Source organism: Phodopus roborovskii, unplaced genomic scaffold, assembly GCF_943737965.1.
Source record: "Phodopus roborovskii unplaced genomic scaffold, PHOROB, whole genome shotgun sequence".
Lineage (NCBI taxonomy): Eukaryota > Metazoa > Chordata > Mammalia > Rodentia > Cricetidae > Phodopus > Phodopus roborovskii.
In genome coordinates, this window is record NW_026126447.1 from 27508005 (window position 1) to 27523411 (window position 15407).

The 15407-nt window shown below is 39.7% G+C and overlaps 1 protein-coding gene across 2 annotated transcripts in view; it reads left to right on the forward strand.

Annotated features, from left to right (window-relative positions):
* The window catches only part of Tek (TEK receptor tyrosine kinase), a 90173-nt gene that overhangs the window by 56847 nt on the left and 17919 nt on the right, over positions 1-15407 (forward strand). The window contains exons 11-14 of one of the 2 annotated variants that reach the window (XM_051188184.1): positions 1232-1366; positions 6311-6598; positions 12147-12446; positions 14206-14357. In XM_051188184.1, coding sequence (XP_051044141.1) covers positions 1232-1366; positions 6311-6598; positions 12147-12446; positions 14206-14357 — 875 coding nt within the window. Of the gene's footprint in view, positions 1-1231; positions 1367-6310; positions 6599-12146; positions 12447-14205; positions 14361-15407 lie in introns of both variants that reach the window. The other variant, XM_051188183.1, reaches the window with a different exon arrangement.

Below are 15407 nucleotides of genomic sequence, written 5' to 3' on the forward strand. Positions count from 1 at the left end.
TAATGGGCAATGTGGATCCTTCCATTCCTAATTTAATCAAAGTATGCTTACTGTTTCCCCTAAACTTCCTTTCTTTCATTGTATGTAGACACTTGAGCAACAGATAGTTTGCCAAGTAATTAAGAACACTTTTGCTGATGCAGAGAGAGGACCTGGGTTCAATCTCCAGCATCCATATGGTAGCTCACATCTGTGTATAACTCCAGTCCCAGGGGATCAGATGCACTCTTCTGACCTCCATGGGCACCAGGCACCCAAATGCTACACTTACATACACATAAAAATAAATAAAACTAAAAATATTGTAAGAGGAGGGGGGTTTGACTCAGTAATTCATCTGAGCTTGATACTCAGCTTCATCTGAGATTGAATAAAGTGATAACATTATTTATTACTGAGCTCTTCATATTCCATTGTACATCCAGCACACATGTGGAATCTTAGGGAATATAAGAATTTTTTGTGGCTTTTCTGTTTCCAACATCAATAGCTGGTGTGTGTGTGTGTGTGTGTGTGTGTGTGTGTGTGTGTGTGTGTGTAATATGGCTTTAATAATAAAGACGATCTTCCAAGAACTGTTAAACATAGTTCACCTTTTTCTTACCCATTAGCAATTTTTCTAAGGTAAGGCAGAAGTTGAATTTGGCTTTATGAATAGATACAAAGATAGAGATAAAGAAACTGACAAAACAAATGGCTAAGAGAAAGCATAGTCAAGCTATTTATGGAAAATCTTCTCAAGAGGCTCTAGAACCTTTCTTGTGAGGATATGACTGTTAGAGATTCATTGTCTGGTAACGTTAAACAAAACCTTCTGGTCCTTTTTTCTCTTCATGGCTTGATTGTAATCAGTATGTGTCCATGAATATAGTGAAAACAACATTATTTTATATTATGCTAATTGAGCCTCCCAAGACTGCCACCCTGCGTGGTAGATCTGTGAGGTTTAGTTTTGCATTGAAAATGTACAAACACTAGAGCAGAAATGTACACATGGCTTAGAAATATACATGCTAATGTATACACTAAAACCTGGACATACACATTCAGAGGCCTGGATTCCCCTACATTGGAAGCTGTACATTCTTGAAGATGGAAGTTACCTCTTTATTTCACCAAGACACTGCTTTTTAAAAACCCAATTTAAGTTCTCTTTGCAATGGCAGCCACTCTGGTTTAAGGAACATAACAAGATACAAACAGAAGCTCTCTGGACTTTCTCTCCTCCCAGTGATGAATGAGATTGTCACACTCAACTACTTGGAGCCTCAGACTGACTATGAGCTGTGTGTGCAGCTGGCCCGTCCTGGAGAGGGTGGAGAAGGGCATCCTGGACCTGTGAGACGATTCACAACAGCGTCTGTCGGTCAGTTGAAGCCAACAGACATTTATTCCTGAGCTGGGTGGGAGCAGGAGGAAGGGGAAAGAGGAAGGAAGACCAGGAAGGGTGGTGTCGGGTGAGTGGGTGGGTGGGGATGGAGGTGGAAGGAGTTTGCTGTGGAATGGGTGGGAAAGTGACAGGAAGACTCGAAACTTCAAGCCAAACAGATCCTTTATTTGGGCTGGACTGCTGGTCTGTCTCCATGGGGGAGGGGGACTGCAGCCATCCAGGGGGACAGAGGAGGAAGCAGATGAGCCTTCAGGAAGGCAAGGCCACCCCTGAGGACTTGAGATTTACTTAGCAGCCACTGTGTTGAGCCTTGACTTCTGTATACCACCCCTCGCCCCCAGCTTCCTGTTTCCATCCCAAGGGGCCATACCAGGCTTCTGCCACAAACACGCTTCAGAAATTCAAGTTTATTTATTTTTTAAAAAATAATTTCTATTTTTCAAAGTAATTCATACCCATAGTTCAAACATCAAATAGAAGGAAAGGCTTTTGTCTGGAGAACAGCCCTCCTCTGCTCCGCCCCTACCTCCCCCAGCCCTGCTTCCTCTCAGCCTTGGTTTCTATGGTAAGCTGTTTCTTTCAGTGTTTACCTTCATGTTGCTAAGTCAGTGGCTCTAACAGTAGCATCCATCAGAATCAACCAAAGAGTTGGTTAAAACAAATTGCTGGATCCTATTCCCAGAGTCTTTAAAATGTTTTATTTGTGTGTATGGGTGTTTTGCCTGCATGCATGTCTGTGCAATACATTCATGCAGTATCCCTGGAAGCCAGAAGGCATCAGATCCCTTGCAACCAGAGTTACAGCCTGTTGTGAACCACCATGTGGATTCTGGAGATCAAGCCTGGCTCCTCTTGGAGAAAAGCCGGTACTCTTAACTGTGAACTCTCTCCAGCACCCATCCATCCTGAATTTTTGATTCAATAGGTTTGAAAGAGGGGTGTGGTTCAACACTTAGAGTCTCTCTCTGTCTCTCCCTCTACACCACCCCCCCTCTGGTTAAGGCTTCACTCTACAGTCCAGGCCTGGAATTCACAATGTAGACCATGCTGGCCTCTAACCGTGGCAATTCTCAAGCTTCAGGCTCTCCAGTGCTGGTTAGAGGTGTGAGTCACGCCTGTAGAACATTTCTTGATCAACTAGTGTTATTCACTACTTACTGTCCTTGCACTGTGTGAATGGAGGAGCTCTTAATGTGTGCATATTCCTTGATGCTAACCTGCATTCCAGCTTCCTGATGTTTGATGCCCTCCTCTGAGACACTAGAGTGACCTTTATAATATTCTCTTCCTGTCCTTTGACTTGTTCTGTGTTTAATTATTCTTTTACTATCTCCTAATGAGTGTTTTGTAGTTACAAGTTCTATGTGCTTACTTTACATTACCCTATATTATATAGTTTAGCTCTTCATTAGCTTCCTTGTCACTCAGAACAAGTTCCAAAGATGATGGTTTAGGAAGGAAAGGTGTGTTTTGGCTCATGGTTTCAGAGGATTCACTCTGTGGTCACTCACTCTGCTGTGTATGCAGAACATACTGTTGGAGGGAGCCTGTGGCAAAGAGATATTCTTCCTCTTATGGTGGACATGAAGAGCAGGGTAAAGGACAGGGATAGGCTCCCAAAAACTAAGTACCTTACATCCAGTAAGTTAGGACTTACTTCTCAGTAATCTAGAATGTCCAAAAGTAGCAATGGTCTCAGGGAGCCAAGTACATGAACATTCCAGGGGACAGTTGGCATCCAAACTACAATAGCTTCCAGACACAGAAGCTCAGAGTCAGAGGCGTATTGCTCTAGGCCCTTAAGGTAGAGGCACGTGGCCCAGGGTTTAGTGTACCTATGCCTGGCAGCTAGGTTATAGCTTTTGAACTTTGGCTGTTTGGCTCCCACAGGCTTCTAACAACTGAGTCTCATAGTCCTTGCAAGCATGGCTTGCTCCTTAAACCTTGTCTCTCCAGTCCCAGGATTCCCACCACCTCTCATCTTCTTAACACTTCCATTGTCCTTCTACACATCTTGTAGGCTCTGACCTTCATTTCTCTGTAAACGCTCTAGTTACTTCTAAGGTGACAGCAAGAAATAGCAAGCCATCATTATAAACACTACAGCACAAACTATAGGGAGAATAAAGGTATCTCTTGAGAGTAAGGGGACCCTTGCTATGTCATTACCCTGCACTTAGATGCAAGTAGCAGTTAATTGCCCCTTAGTTCAGTATTGACTCAAAAGAGGAAGGTCACAATCTGACTCAAAGGGAAAGTATTCATGGGACAGAACATAAAGAACTCCCCAGACCTGCAACTCTGCCTCCAGTCCTCAGAATACATTCCAGCCAGGTTACATTCAGAGGCCTCTTAGAATATTTCAAAGTCCTTCTTCCTTCTGGGGGCAGTGGAAAGGGAACTCTTGAAGGTCCCCCTTCCCACCAAGTGAATTCTGCTGATGCTTACTTTTCAATTCATCTGGCAGTTGTACTGTTTGTTTTAGTTGAGGTAGGGGAAGGCCAGAGATCCTGGGGGGGGGGGGGAGAACATGTTCTGATCTCATTGCAGAGAAAAGAACAGCTACAGCTGGGTGAAGGGTAGCTATGTCCCCAAAGGGAAGCTAAAGTAGAGACAGCTGCATTTGAAGCCCCCCCCCCCACTATCCAATGCAAAGGCTGAGAATTTTTACAAGTGTTTTTCACACTCGCCTGTGTTGTGTCTTTATAAGCTGCCTATATATCCACTGAGGGATTCAAACTTAGAGGCTAGCAATAGGATTAGACAATCACCTCTCTTCATTTTCCTAGATTGTAGTGATTGAGGCAATAAGACCTTTAGCAAAATGGTCAGCAAACCTGTGTCCAACTGGCAGGCCTCCTTTGTCTATGGACACTTAAAGCTGGGAAGGCTCTCAGGAGATTTCCTTCTTCCTTTGGCTAAGAGTTTGAAGTATTTTCAATTTTTTTTTAAAGTTACACCATAAAGAGCTGGTCCTATTAGACTATATTGCATGTAACAGTTTAATATCACAGGCACACTCTGTCTATTCATGTGCTCGGACCATTTGTAAAGTGTTAAAATAATATAAAATGTTCTCACACTATGCAGAGAAGTCCCCTCCCCGCCCCCCGCCAGGAATGATGATGCCACTATCCTGAGATCAGGAAGGAAGGCTTTTTTAATGCTTTGAAGGAACTTTTTATTTGGAACCTGTAAATCAATTGCTGTTTGCTGTTATTAATTAAAAGTAGATATTCTTCCTTTATTCATCGACATGAAATGGGACAGGGAAGGAGGGAGGCAACACATATTGACAGAGTTCCTAAGTCTTCCCAAATCCTTTTCATAACTATTATCCCATTTATTCTCCTGTGTCTGGAAGATGAGTCTGTCTGTATCATTTTATGGGTGAATTTGCCCAGATTACAAAGTAAAAGTGGGATGTTCCTGTCTCTTTAATTCTAAAAGCTCCAATTTCTTTTGGCAACTTCTTTGGTACCCCAGATTTCAGGGTAAGTGTGTCCAGGGAAGAGGTGTTTAGAGCTGGTACTGCAATGTGATCAGAACAGAGTTAAGACTAGTCCCTCACCATAGCAGGTGAGGTGATGCCTGAAATTTTCCTTGCTGGGAAGGAGTGACCTGACATAGCTTGAAAATGTCTCTTTTTATTATTATTATTTTTATTATTTTACATATCTATCCCAGTTCCCTCTCCCTCTCTCCTCCCCTCCCTCCCATGTCTCCCGAATCCCTCTCCTGTCCCATTCCCCACCTGCTCCACAAGGAGGGTGGTGCCTTCCAGGAGGGATCATTAAAATCTGTCATTTGGACTAGGGACTAGGCCCTCCCTCCTGTCTCTAAGTTAAGGGAGTATCCCTCCATGGGGAATGTGCTCCTAAATTCCTTTCATGCATCAGGGATACATCCTGGTTCCACTGTCAGAGGTCCCTTAGACTGCCCAGGCCTTCTAACTGAGACTCATGTTCAGGGGGTCTGAGTCAGTCCAATGCTGGTTTCCCAGCTATCAGTCTGAGGGTCCATGAGCTCCCCCTTGTTCAGGTCAGCTGTCTCTGTGGGTTTCTATAGCCTGGTCTTGACCACTTTGCTTATCACTCCTTCCTCTCTGCTACTGGATTCCAGGAGTTTAGCTTAGAGTTTGCTGTGGGTGTCTGCTTCTGTTTCCAATAGCTACTACATGAATGTTCTAGGATGGCATATAAGTTAGTTATCAATCTCACTATCAGGAAGAGCATTTAAGGTAACCTCTCCACTGTTGCTCAGGTTGTTATTTGGGGTCATCCTTGTAGGTCTCTGGACATTTCTCTAAGTTTTACAAAATGGAAATGAAATAAAACCGACTGTATCCATTTCTGTCAGTTTCTCTGCTTTCCTTTCAAGCTGAAAACTTGACTTCTAGGAAGTTTCCATTACCCATAACACTATATGAATTTTATTGAGCTCCTGCTCTTATTCATTTATAGAGCCTTTAGAGGGCTCTATAATTTCATTAAAGAATTTTGGAGATTTTCTATCCCCCCAGTCACTTACTATTTTATAAGTAATGTTGTAATGAATATCTCTAAGGACCGATATTTTCATCTACCTTTGGAACATTTATTTCCTCAGGATAAATCCCTGGTAGTCGGGTGTTAAGACCAAAGAAGATAGACATTTTTAAGGCTCTTGAAAAAGTTACTCACATTGCAAGTTGTTCTCAAGAAGGCTTTATTTCTATATTGAAACTATCCAAGGCATATGCAAAAATTACTTTAAAGATTTACCTTGTGTTAGGAGGTATGGCTGCTGGCTTGTGATATTTTGGTAGTTTGTGGATGTTTTATGTTATTCTAGAAGCCAACATTATTCTTTACTGATAGCCTCTGGATCCATCATTACTTTTACCTAATATGAAAATAACCATATTCTTGTGACTTTTAGGACTCCCTCCTCCAAGAGGTCTCAGTCTCCTGCCAAAAAGCCAGACAACTCTAAATTTGACCTGGCAACCAATATTTCCAATCTCAAAAGATGAAGTTTATGTGGAAGTTGAGAGGAGGTCCATGCAGAAACAAAGTGATCAGCAGAACATCAAGGTGCCGGGGAACCTGACCTCAGTGCTACTGAACAACTTAAACCCCAGAGAGCAGTACATTGTCCGAGCTAGAGTCAACACCAAGGCCCAGGGGGAGTGGAGTGAAGGTCTCACCGCCTGGACCCTTAGTGACAGTAAGTAATTGGTGCTACCCCTGCCTCACCTAGCAACATTTGCCTACTGTCATTTGAACTTAACTTCTATCATGAGTTTTTAGATGTCATAAGGACATTGACTGTATGAATGAAAGCTAGTTAGTGTCCATGGCGTCATCTTAATGTCCTTCAGTATTATACTAGAAGGGACCACTGGGATTTGGGTAAGATCATCCTACAATTTGCCTGTCCTTGTTATGGAGTTGTTTATTAGTTACAGGAATCTCAGTAGTAATAATGAAGTTCTCTAGGGCTTTAACAGCTCTAGGACATTGTACTTTGCCCAGTTTGACCTAAAACCCATGGTGACCCTCTTGTCCCAGCCTCCTGAGGTTACCTAACTCAGGATGTTTTTTTCCCATTTCTGTCCATTTACATGAAAAATTCAAGATTCATTTTTTTTAAAAATTATTTTTAAGCACTAGGTAGCATCCATTGTATAACTGTACCACATTTTCTTTATCCAGTCTTTAGTTGTTTCTAGGTTCTGGCTATTAGGAATAATGCTGTTATGACCATAGTTGAACAAATGTCCTTGAGGTATGAGTGTGCCTCCTTTTAGTATATACCTAAATGTTGTATTGTTGAGGTAGATTGATTTCCAATTTTCTGAGAAACTGCCATACTGATTTTAAAAATGGCTGTAGAAGTTTACACTCCAATGACAACTTATGCTGGAGAAAATGTGGAGAAAGGGGAACACTCTTCCATTGCTGGTTGGAGTCCAAACTTGTACAGAATCTATTTTAATATCTCCCCTTTGTCTCTAATTTTATACATGTTGGTATTCTGTCATCTTATTTTAGCTAATTTGTCTAAGGATTTGTTGACATTATGTTTTTCAAACGATCTTTTTTGTTTTATTCTTTGTATTGTGCTTCCAGTTTTCATGTTACTAATGTCTACCCTTTTCTTTATTATTTCTTGCCATCTAGTGTTTAGTGTTGTCTTATTCTTATTTTTCTGTGACCTTGAGATTCATCCTTATTTAGAGCTCATGACTTTTTAATGTAAGCACATATAGCTATACACCTTTTTCTTAGAAATATGTTATATGCCAATGTTTTTCATAAATTGTTCATTCAATTTCAATTGACTCTATCAAATTTCCTACTTGCTTCTTGATTTTGTAAGTTGTCCATTGGTCATTCATGAGTGTGTTTTTCAATCTCCAAGTATTTGTATTGTTTCTGTGGTTTCTCTTGCTAATGATTTCTATAATCTGACAGAATATAACAAATTGTTTCAATATTTTTATGTAGTTTTTGAAACAAAATCTCATGAATTTCAGGCTGGTCTCAAAGATGCTATGAGGCAAAGGTTAATCCTTAATTCTGGCCTCCACCTGTTGAATGCTAGAATTTGAGGTATGACCAGTTCTAGTTTATGTGCCATTAGTGCTTTATGTATGCTAGGAAAGTACTCTAACTGAACACCACCCCTAGCCTTAGAATTTTTATATTTTAATTATTTGACTAATTTCCTAAAGTGTGGTCTATTTTACAAAACTTCCTAAAAACTATTGGATGTGGTAAGTGCACATTATGAGATACACGAACTCTGTGTTGACTTTTAGTCTGAGTGGTATTGATAAGAGTGTGGTGTTAAAGTCAAGATCCACCTGTCATTCTATATCCATTTTTGTTTATTTTATGAAACTGGAGGACCCAATATTTGGGGCAAATGTACTTACAAACATTATATCTTTTCAATGATTACTTCATTGGTTAAGATTAATGTTTGTTTGAAGTCTACTGAAGCACTTATCAGAACAGCTACACTGGCCTATCTTTGACTTTCTTGATAAACTAACCTCCGTTCTTTCCCTCTGTTGTTGTCTTTGCCAGTGATGTCCATTTCTTGTAGACAACAGATAGTTGGATCTTGTCTTTTAATCTATTAAGGTAGCCTCTATATTTTTAATTAGAGAGTTAATACCACTTATGTTTATAATATCATTGAGAGATGTTTGCTAAAACTTGTAACTTAGCCAAGTGTTCTTCTAGTTAGCTGAGTTCTTCATTTTTTTCTTTCTTCTCTATTCATATTAGTGGTGTACTGGCATACAGTGTTGGTCATGATGGATACCTTATTTCTCTTTGGTTCAACTTGTGGTCTCATGAAATGTATTATTTCCTGTGCTCTCAATTGAGAATGTCTTCTTTCCTCCTTTGTACACATTTAAGCATCTTTTACAGGGCTTTCTTTGTAGTTACAAACTTCCCTAGTGTGTGCTTGTCTTGAAATGTCATTATTTCATTGTCAGTTAATTTAATAGACATATTTTCTGGATAGACTAATCCTGGTCGACAGTCCTTTGCTTTTATGGACTTATAGGGCTTCTATCCTGATAAATTTGCTTTTGTAAGTGGATTAGAGATTTTTCTCTAATAGCTTTTAATATTCTTTTTTTTTTTTTTTTTTTTTTTGTCCTTTTGGCATGCTAAGTGTAATGTGCTGTGAAAAGGTTCTTATTTGGCAATCTCAAATGGAAGTTATAAATGGCTTTTATGCCTGTATGTCTATTTCTTTCCTAGATTTGAGGCAATTTCTACTGAAATTGTATTAATTAGATGTCTCCATGCCTTTGGTTTTTAATTCCAGCTTTTTATACTCTATGGATGCTTACTTAGGTGTGAACTCTTGATTATATTCCAAGGTTCTTAGATGTTGTAGTCACACTCATTTATTGTCTGTGTGTGAGAGAGCATACACACATAACACACACACACACACACACACACATCCATACACGTTCATGTTTATGGGTGCACGTACCTGTGCATATGTCAGAACAAAGAGAAGAAATTTGGGTGTTCTGCTCCATCATTCTCTACCATATTCCTTTAAGAAAGGGTCTTCCCTTTCTTAGCTGGAGTTAGGCTGGTGGCCAGCAAGCCCCAGTGATCTTCATGTCTCTCCTCTTCCTCAGCACTGCATTGCATTTGTATGTGTGGCCACACCTGGCTTTTCACATGGGTGCTAGGGTCCAAATTTAGTTCTTCACGCTTGTGCGGCAAATGCTCATCTTTATTTTTTTCAAGCTGATACTTGAATATAATATTTTCTTCACTTTGTCTCCCGTCCCTGATAGTTTTCTGTCTGCTTAGTCTAATATATTGGTAATTCTTTCCACTATGGGTTGGTTTTCCTGTTAATTAGCTGAGTTTTTAATTTCTAACATCCCTGCCCTTCTCACTTTTCATGTTGGATTTCTCTCCTAAATTGATGATTTTTTTTCCTTCCAGGTTGCTGATGTTCTCAACCATTTTGAGACTTTTGGGATCTGAGTTGGTCTCCTTGCTTTATTCATCTCTTTACTTCACCTCTTTGAGGTCATGGGTTATTTTTACAAGTAAATTTTGAATTCTTTATCCAACACTTTACCCATTCCAGCATCTTTAAATTCAGCAACAGCAACATTATGATCTTTTGAAGGATTCCTGTTGCTGTTCTTTTTTAAGTTTCTTGGGTTTGCATGGTATAATTTGTCTGTCGTTGGGATCCCTCTTCTGATTTTATTTGGGATTCTTTCAGTAATCAATAATCCTCAGAAAAGAGAAAACCAGCTGCTTATAATAGCAATGCTAAACTAAACAGGGAATAGAAATGCACCTTAGATCAACTAGAGGCCACTCCTGTACCACCTGACAGACTGCCAGTTACTGTAGGACAGGAATGGGCAAAAATCACTACAAATATGCTACACAGTCAAAATTATGTGAAATTAGTGTAAAGTAGAAGTAGTAAAAAGTAGAGAAGCAGAGTTAAATAAACAAAGGACAAGGAAGAATAGAAAAGGAAACATGAAATTATGAAGGAAGCATGGACAGAGCAATATATAAACATTTTTTAGGGGTGGGAGAGATGAAACCGTTGATCAGGTGCTTGAAAATGTGGGATCAGAGCCCTAGCATCCAGTAAAAGCTAGGTGTGGTGAGTTGCATCTGTAATCCCAACACTGGGGAGGCAGGGAGAGGAGGATCCCTTGACTTCACTGGTGAGTGACTCCATCTCGAAACTCAAGGTATGAGGTGATTTAGGAAGACCCCAGATGCCAACCTCTGGCCTCCGCACATACAGGCACAAACAGTCGTGTGCACCTTCCCCCTACACAAATAGATGCACACAGACTTTTAATTAAAAGATTGCCCAATAACGAATATTTCATGAACAAAATTAGATAAGTATAAGAAATTAAGCAATGAAAGCATAAAGGCTTTTAAGAATCAAATAAAGTCAAACATTACTTAAAAAAAAAAAAGCTTAGTAAAATAAGGAGGCACAAAGGGCAAAAAGGAACATGAGAAAAGGAAGTGTGTTTAAAATGAAAGCGATATAAACAGAACCAGAAGAATGTACAAAGTGGCCAATTTAAAAAGAAGGAAGGGCGCGTGAAGTCACCTCTTCTCTTTTATGCCCACTCTTCGTCACCACATCACACAGGCAGCTTCCAACCTGCCATTTTACTTGGGAGTCTTTATCACACCATTTATCAATTTCTTTTATCGTGCATGTTGCTATCCTTTATATTTTTTGCTATCATACAAAACATTGCAATGGCTCTTCTTATACACATTCCCATGTGCACACGGGAGCAGTGAAAGCTGCTCTAGGGAAAATGTCCAGAAGTGACTCTCATGTGTAGAGTTCCTCTGAAAGAACCTAGTAAGCACGTACTGTGCCCAGGACTTCATGAATAATCTGCACTCCCTCTGTCCAGCTCCATGTGCTGCCCCTGTGTTGACACCATCTGAGGATGTCATCAGCCAGTTATAGTTTACCAATCTTAAAAGCCCACCCTAGTCCATGATTGTTATGAAGAGATTCTCAGGGAGACTGCAAGGATGGTTCTGTCCTGGGAACCTTGGAACATGTTTTTCTGACCCTGCCTGTGTCCCTGAATGGAATGTGATCTCGCTTACCTCAAATCTCTGGAGTCTTGTCTGTGAGGGCTTAGCACATTTTCTTACACATACGCTAGTGTGCCTACTATCACTGTGTCTGGGGTAAAGATAATCATATGTCACCATAGCAAAGGTAATGGTATCCAGCCAGACTACCAGAGTTGAATTCTGTATCTTCTGCCTAACAGTGGTGTGACTTTGGGACCCAAATCTCTCTGTGTCTCAGTACTTAGTGTAAGGAAGATAAAATGAGTTAAAATATGGATTAGAATAATACATGGCATATTTTAAGCACCATGTAAATGCTAGCCCTGCTAGTCTTTTCATTCCATCCAGTATCAACATTGTAGATAGGCTTGTGAAGCCAAAGAATTCTCCAACCCTTCCTTTACTGTGAGGAGATAAACATGGGATGCCATTCTTCTCCTTTGGGCCAGTCTCTCACATTTACAGGAGTCACACTCCAGTTAGTGGACTGGAGTCAGCATGTGAGGGAGTGATGTTTCTGGTTCATGTTAGTGAATGGTAGTCAATGATCTGACATGAGAGAACTCTCTCAAAAGCATATTAATCTATGAGGTGGCAGTAGATTTTAAGTGAATTCTTCTTTAAATTTCTAGTTCTTCCTCCTCAACCAGAAAACATCAAGATCTCTAACATCACTGACTCCACAGCTATGATTTCTTGGACAATAGTGGATGGCTATTCTATTTCCTCCATTATCATCCGCTATAAGGTTCAGGGCAAAAATGAGGATCAGCACATTGATGTGAAGATCAAGAATGTTACCATCACTCAGTACCAGCTCAAGGGCCTAGAGCCAGAGACTACATACCGGGTGGAAATTTTTGCTGAGAATAACATAGGATCAAGCAACCCAGCCTTTTCTCATGAACTGATGACGCTTCCACAATCTCAAGGTTGGTAGTAGACTGATATTTCCATAGGGTACTTTTGGATAGCATCAGAGAATCCTTCTTGGAAGATTTTGATTTATATGTCTGTCATGTGTAATTATTTATTTGTCCTAATAAGTTATGTCATCACTATATAAATCCTGAAAATAAAAATGTCTTGAGGAGGATTATTAGACTTAAAATTAAGTAGCCTCAAAGCACAACCCATCCAACAGTCTAAGAAAAATGTGAATAATATAAATTTCAATTATGTGGAGAAAGAGGTATATAGAACCTGCTTATGGTGAGCAAGATGTACAGCTACTTCAGTGGGAGGGGGGTTCCCTACATTTTATTTTTTCTCAAGATGAATTGTCTTTGAGTTTCAATGACACCATGCTATTCTGAGTTTTCTTCTTGTCTAATCTAAATCTAAAATTCTTGTAGGTACTAAATGCAAGCCAACTAAATCTAACTATTTTGACTGTAATTTTCTGAAATATCTTGAGATTCTTCCACAATGCCAAGAGCACTATGCCCACTTCTTGCCATGTGCAAAACCTGTTGAATACAATTGTGTGTTCCAGAGCCCAGGAATATAGTCAGAGTTGTCAGAGAGCTATGCAATTGTGCAAATGTATTATTTGGACTACAGTTTACTTTTATGAAAGACATTATAGTTCTTGGTTCTGTGGTCAGGGTCATATGGGGTTTTAAAATACAATAAAAGAAGCTATATATTCACTGATGATTCTGGAATATATTTTTGAAATATCCAAGGAATGATGTATCTGCCAAATTATAGAAGGACATTGTAGTTATTTGATTGTACCCTTTATCAGTGCTTCATTTTTATTTTTATAAGTATTGTACTTGGTAAAAATACACATAGGTTCTAAATGCAAGCTATGTATAAAAATACAATGTGGAAATTTTAAACCAAGATACAACAAAACAAATCCCCTCACCACTGTTGGTGTTTTTATGATCAATACATACATAAAAGGAAAGATAGATACATATAGGACACTTTTAAAGAGTGGGATCATGGGTGGTAAAATACATCTTTAATCCCAGACTTGAGAGACGGAGGCAGGGAGAGCTCTGTGATTTTGAGGATGGCCTGAGCTACAAAGCAAGTACCAGAAAGCTCAAGCTACACAGAGAAACCCTCTCTCAAAAACAAAACAAAACAACAAAAAGAAGAGTGATCATAATCTGTGTAGTAATTAATTAAAACATACTGAGTTTAATCTCATTGGGATATAAAGGCAAGATGTAGAAAGATTTAGAACAGTCTTAAAATGGATTCTTTTGACATAAGCCCTAATGTAAAGCTTTACTTTTCTTCCCTTCTTGTTCTTTCCTAACTCCTGCCTTCAATATTCGCCAGGTTTTCTCCACCCACTCTTTAATCAAGGGAAAATACTGGGCTCTATGCTGTTGACATTGGGATATTAAAGAGTTTCTAGAGAAATTGAGCTAGAAATCACTAAAAGTTAAACAACTAGTTAAGCAGCAATATGTTCATCTATGTGGGCTCCTACTTGGAAGCAAAATTTAACAAATGACATCAACTAGGACAACTAGCAGCTATTTTGAAAGTGCATTTATTAATCCTAGAGAGCTTATAAGAACCATATGAGTCAGATTCATTTCTACTGAGCTTAGAAATAACTGAGTATACCTTAGTAAGCAAGTGGCAGGGCTGGGTGGTTATGTTCCCATTACACTGTGTCTTCCCCTAAACCTACTCAGCTGCTGCACGTCTGTTCTCCTACAGTCTTTTCAGACTTTGGAGGGAAGAAGATGCTGCTCATAGCCATCCTTGGGTCGGCAGGGATGACTTGCCTCACTGTGCTGTTGGCCTTTCTGATAATGCTGCAACTGAAGAGAGCAAATGTCCAAAGGAGAATGGCTCAGGCCTTCCAGAATGTGGTAGTATCTCACTTTTTTCCTATCTAATAAGCACATAGAGACTACATAGAGGAAGACCTTTGTTTAAAGGTATACACCAGCAAATAGCTCTATAGGCAAGTTTCATTGTTTCCTTTGTCTTCCATCATTGTCAGAAAACTAACAATACTATGAAATTTCTTGTCCAAACCAGATAAACATCACAAGTGAGAAGGATACAATTAATAATTACACAGAGGTCTAAGACTAAAACAGGATTCCACCCCAAAATGAGACAAGTCAGTGGCCTGACAGAATATTTCAGTAGAATGAATGAATTGCACATTTTTCAATAAAGTACATGAGGATAACCAGACCACTACATCATAGTTCATTTCCTAATTATGTGTGATATTAAATGATTTTTCACACGTTTTCCCATTCTTAGTTCCCATTTCCTATTTCTCATGTCTCCCTCAATTCCACCACCCCCTCCTGTGTGTGAGAGATATATATGCATATACTTTGTTTCCTATGAACAATCTGTGGTCAGAATTTGTGGCATATGACATTGCACTTGACCTTTTGGAATACTAAAGCATGGGCATTTCAAAACTTAAAGCTTCAAGGTCTGTAGAATAAATCTGTGCCCAGTGTTGTTGATTTTGTACATCAAACACTGAACACAGTGCCACGCTTCTGATAAGATCTAATTCATGTGTCTGAGTCTTCAAGATGCTCTTCCATGAAGGACATAGGAAATTCTTGTCTGATTCCATGCCAGAGCTAGTTCAACTCAGGCTATTACTGGAGAGGAAAGATGGGGGTGGGTAAGGGACACTTTGAAGCTTGTCATGGTATCACTGATTTGTCAAGAGACTGCTAGTTGCCACTTGAATTCAGGAGAACAGGAGGGGTGCTGGGTTTTGCTATAAGCACCAGTCATTCTGGGCTATGGCAGGCTCTAGAATTCAAACTTTAGGATGAGAGAGCATGGGATAGTAGCAAGGAGATTTTAGGCCCAGGATGACATTAGGAAAGGCATCACAAGGCATGCCCTGTGACTACCTTGAGTTACTTTCCCACTAG